Source organism: Spinacia oleracea, chromosome 3 (genome assembly GCF_020520425.1).
Source record: "Spinacia oleracea cultivar Varoflay chromosome 3, BTI_SOV_V1, whole genome shotgun sequence".
In the NCBI taxonomy this organism is placed as follows: domain Eukaryota; kingdom Viridiplantae; phylum Streptophyta; class Magnoliopsida; order Caryophyllales; family Amaranthaceae; genus Spinacia; species Spinacia oleracea.
Window position 1 is genome coordinate 51,056,522 of NC_079489.1, and position 4,739 is coordinate 51,061,260.

Below are 4,739 nucleotides of genomic sequence, written 5' to 3' on the forward strand. Positions count from 1 at the left end.
GATTTATGTATTGTCATATGTATCATAACCTAACATAAATTATCTCCTACTTTTGTCCCCGTTCCCGCAAGGGAAAGGTTCGATGATGAAAGCATAAAAACTCCACTTGACAACGCATCTCCTATAAAATAAACGAATCTCGATTCCCCATTTCATTTCACCCGAAACCTGCTATTTATGGAAACCTGCTAAAAATAGTAACTGCCGTAAAAGGTAGCTTTTAAAAGTGGCAAATCATAAAAGATAGAAACCTGTCAGAATTAGGTGTTGCACTCCAACATAAATCCTAAATGAGATAGAAAACTGCGAGAATCCTATTCCTAATAGGATTCGAAAATAAGAGTTACGTATTAATTAAAATCCTAACGAACCTAGAGTTCGTAACGGGCCCAGACGCATTCCGTCATGAAATTGATACGCGCTAAAAGACTCGAATTAATCTCAAACTCTACGGATTTTAGGAATCCGAATCTGACTAAACAAAACTGCCCAGATCCTATTTTCAACGCCTGGCTCTGGGCGCCGAAATCTTCGGCGCCCAGGCCTGGGCGCTGAAAGTACCTGGGTACGTGTTTTTTCCTAACTCTTTGCGGATTAGAACTCTGCAATTCTATCTTTCCATGAACTCTTCCCTATAAATAGGCCCCTAGTTTCGACGTGAAACAACACACAACAACACATAATATATTCCGAGTATTGACTCTAAACCCCTTAGCCTAAGCCTCTCGCTGCGAAACTGTTCACGCGTTCTGTCGCAATCGATCCATAAATCGAACAAAACGTATCTTGTCCTATAATTGAGATTCGTTAAATAAAAGGAGAAATAGCAAAGTCAAAGTGGTTAGTTTTCTGAGAACCGTGACGCACCTCTCAAGGGTGCGTCGTAACGTGTCCCTTTTCGATGATTTAACTGCTTTCCTCGCCCTTTTTTATGAACTGTTAAAATAACCTAATATGATTGTTCTATCACGCCTAACAAATATAATATTTTTGGGAAATCGGATTATCATGCTAGGTCCCTTAATGCTATTTAAATCAGATAATCACGATGGAATTAATATTATATGTTGCATATTGCTAAAATCAATTCAGATTAGTTTAATAGTTAACGCATGTCCCTTCAATTATTTATGCTGAGCTAGTAAGGATATCCTGCCTCTGGAGTTATCGACGAGCGAATTACTCCTCTCGGTAGTTACAGTCCCCCGAACCTTCAATCTCTACCTTGCGGGTGTATATTGAGAGATCCCCACACCAGGGATCACAAGGGAACCTACGGCCGTCGTGGTCAAACATAATTGCACTCCCTTTATGTCACGATAACCGGGTTTTGTCAGTTTTTCCCATTGTCGTTAAAAAATGAATGGCGACTCCTATATTACTAGTCAATTGGGTGTATACTCACAGGAAATCCAATTACACTTGATTGAATAAAAAGAATCGTCACACCCACGAGGGACAAGGTCACGCATTAGCCTCGCGCTTTTTCGACCCCCTCACAACGAGGGACAAGGTCACGCATTAGCCTCGTGCTTTTTCGACCCCCTCACAAAGATCATCTACATTGTCAAGTCCATCATCACCAACATAACCAGCATTGTCAAGTCCAGCAGCTCCTCCAACATTGTCAAGTCCATCATCTCCTCCAACATTGCTCGTGAAATACCCAAACGACCTATCTTGAGATAACATCTCAATACCTCCAGAGGAAGTGTGTGTAAACTCAACATCATCAGCGCCCTAAATAAGTAAAACCAAAGTTAGTGGTCTGGACATATTTACTGTAAAATAACAAGTATTATAAATGCCAGATGTAATACCTGCGTGGGAGGTTCCTGTGAGCAACCAGTAACATCATTTGTTTTGCTTTTCCTTCTCCTAATGGGTGTTTTCTTTTTTGGCTCAACACAAGAACGGTGCCTACAACTTGGTGTCCTATGTGGTTTATTCCTTGCCACAGGATCATTCACAATGACATTATCAGGAGGTGTTGCACACTTGTTTCGTTTGTTCATAGACTTAGGAGTACTTTTGGTGGTCCTCTTGTTCTTGGTTTGACTGCAACCATTGGTAATAGATTTAGGAGTAGTTGTAATCTTCTTGTTGGTTTTAGTCAATCCAGGAGTACCAACATCATCCTGTGTCTCATCACCATCCATATCTTCCACACCAATTAACTGTTGATCCAACCGCTTCTCCAACACCTTCAATGTATTCATCACGATTTTAATGCACTCGGGATTCGTTGACGCCTTCAAACTGATTGGCTCGTAGGCAAGCATTAATTTATCATGCCTCATAACATCTTCGGTCTTACTTGGATCATGGTACACCACCTTCACGCGCGAGTGCTTCCTTGACACATCTTTCCTCCATCTACGCAGAATATAAACATCTGGGACATCTTGAATGTCATGCATGTCGTACACTTTTATAATGTGCCTGCAAAGTATACCGTCATTTTCATATAGCTTGCATTCGCACTCCGCCAATTTTGTCTCCAAATTAATCTGCACGATATAATTCCGCCTGTACTTTTTTGAAAATCCCTTGCGGGTTTCCTTACACAACACCTACACTCTGTCCTCCAGCTTATGATGTGCTACTTCAGCTGACACCATAGTAGTCTAAAGAGAAGTAAGGTACAGTACACGATTGCACTGCTCTTGAACCTCGAGGAATTTAGCATCTATGTACACTTTTCTAAAGGCTCTCTCAACCATATATTGGGTGGCCAATGGACGAACTGCCCTTTGGTCAGCTGCATCAGCCTATTGCTCATCGTTAGCTCTAGATTCCACTTCTTTAATATAAAATGGAGCAAACTCAAACAATCGAGTATGCTTATCAACGAACCCATCAAAGAACCTGTTTATGCTTTCAGATCTTTGAGTGCTCTTCATTCCAGCCCAAAACATCCCGTTCATAAATACATGCACCCACATTTCCCTTCCATGGTATAATCCTGAGATGGTAGTAAAAGGATATCAACATAAACAACATATGCAAATATTACATTCTGTGTCTGCAGGAAAATGTGTGTCTGCATGAAAATGTACCACATGCTTTGTTTAGTAAAGTACCATATGAAATAATGAAAAATATAATTATGCCAATTACCTGCAAGCCAAATTTCACCCTCCAATTTATACTTCTTGATTACATCATTCCATTGCACTTCAAATTCACTCTTAGTAAGGCTGTTATAAATCACATTATGAAGCTCAACTTTGAACAGCTCATAGTCATTGTATTTTCCAAGTTTTTGACTGAACTTGGTAAGTATGTGCCACAAGCACCATCTATGTCGGACATCAGGCATTACTTCTCGTAGGGCCTTCCTCATGGCAGCGTCTTGGTCAGTAAGAAAACCAATGGGTTTTTTTGTTAGACATACATGACAACAACTCGGTAAATAACCATTCAAAAGTCTCTGAATCTTCATGGGATAACAATGCACACCCAAGCAGAATGGTTTGACCATGGTGATTAACCCCAACAAAGTTAGAAAATGGCAAGTCATACTCATTTGTTAAGTAGGTGGAGTCAAACAATACAACATCTCCAAACTCTTCGTAAGCGGCTCTATTCCTAGCATCTACCCACATCACATCCTGTAATCTGTTATCCTCACCCACCCTATGCTTGTGAAAGAAATTTTCGTTGTCAGTATACATCGCTTTAAAGTACTTCCACATTGCATTCCAATCTCCCTCCTTCAGCTTTTCTGCCTTATCCCTAGCAATAATATTTTGAAGATCTTTTTTGGTGAATGTCACATTCTCAACTCCGTTCCTCTCGCTAGCTAGACAGTTAAATATCTGAGGAACATTAGCACCCGAGTTGTAGTCATTGAACAACTTCCTCTTTATAAGAGAGTTGATGTCTTCCTGTCGATACCTAGGAACATACCTAAACTTCCTCGGTGTTGGACAATGGTTCTTATGCTCATTAACTGCCCTTTTAACCACCCATTCCCCATCCTTAGTCCTGTTGCAATACATTAGAACCGGACAATCACATTTCTTTGACCTTTTAGTGCCAAGCTCATCCCTAGTTGAGTAAACCCTTTTTCCCCTCAACCCGACGCCTATACACTGCACGACCATAACATTCACACTTCCACAAGTATCCCCTCAAATCCTTTGATTCCCCCCCCCCCCCTTTTGCACATACGACCCTACAGCACGGAGTATGCCAAATCCTTGTTGTCTACCATACCTTTTGTAGTACTTATCCACTTCTTCCCAACTGTGGAATACCATCCCAACAAATGGAGGAGTCACTACATCATCATCTGCTCCAGTTTCTTCTTCATCATCAGTAATGTTTACTTCCTCAATTATATCCTCAATTACATCCTCATTATCATTCCCAACAAATTCAACCATGTTTCTGCAACATTTATAAATTTCAATTAAGTAAAAACCCCTTTCAAAACCCTTACCCTAACAACGTTTCCAATAACTAAAACTCAACCGCCATTCTCAAGGCTTAAATATTCCAACTTATTTAATTAGAAATACAAAATATATTAATTCACATGCACTTAATTAATAAACAAGTCTCAATTCTTACAAATTACCAATAATTTTTTTTGCTCCTGTTCGACTTTCAAAACAAAAGTGCAATTTATCAATAACAAATTACCCAAAATTGTTAATTGAATATGCAAATTTCATATAATCATTTACAAAATTAAGACAAACACATACCTTAAATAAGTTCGATGTCCAAAG

At 39.6% G+C, this 4,739-nt stretch overlaps 1 protein-coding gene across 1 annotated transcript; it reads right to left on the bottom strand.

Moving 5' to 3' along the window:
- Positions 1-3,359: 3,359 nt before the first annotated feature.
- Positions 3,360-4,391, bottom strand: LOC130469684 (protein FAR1-RELATED SEQUENCE 5-like). Its single transcript, XM_056839112.1, has 2 exons — positions 4,185-4,391; positions 3,360-4,097 (listed from the first exon to the last, which is right to left on the bottom strand). Exons 1-2 carry the CDS (start codon positions 4,389-4,391, stop codon positions 3,360-3,362), a joined length of 945 nt encoding a protein of 314 aa, XP_056695090.1.
- Between the last annotated feature and the right edge of the window lie 348 nt (positions 4,392-4,739).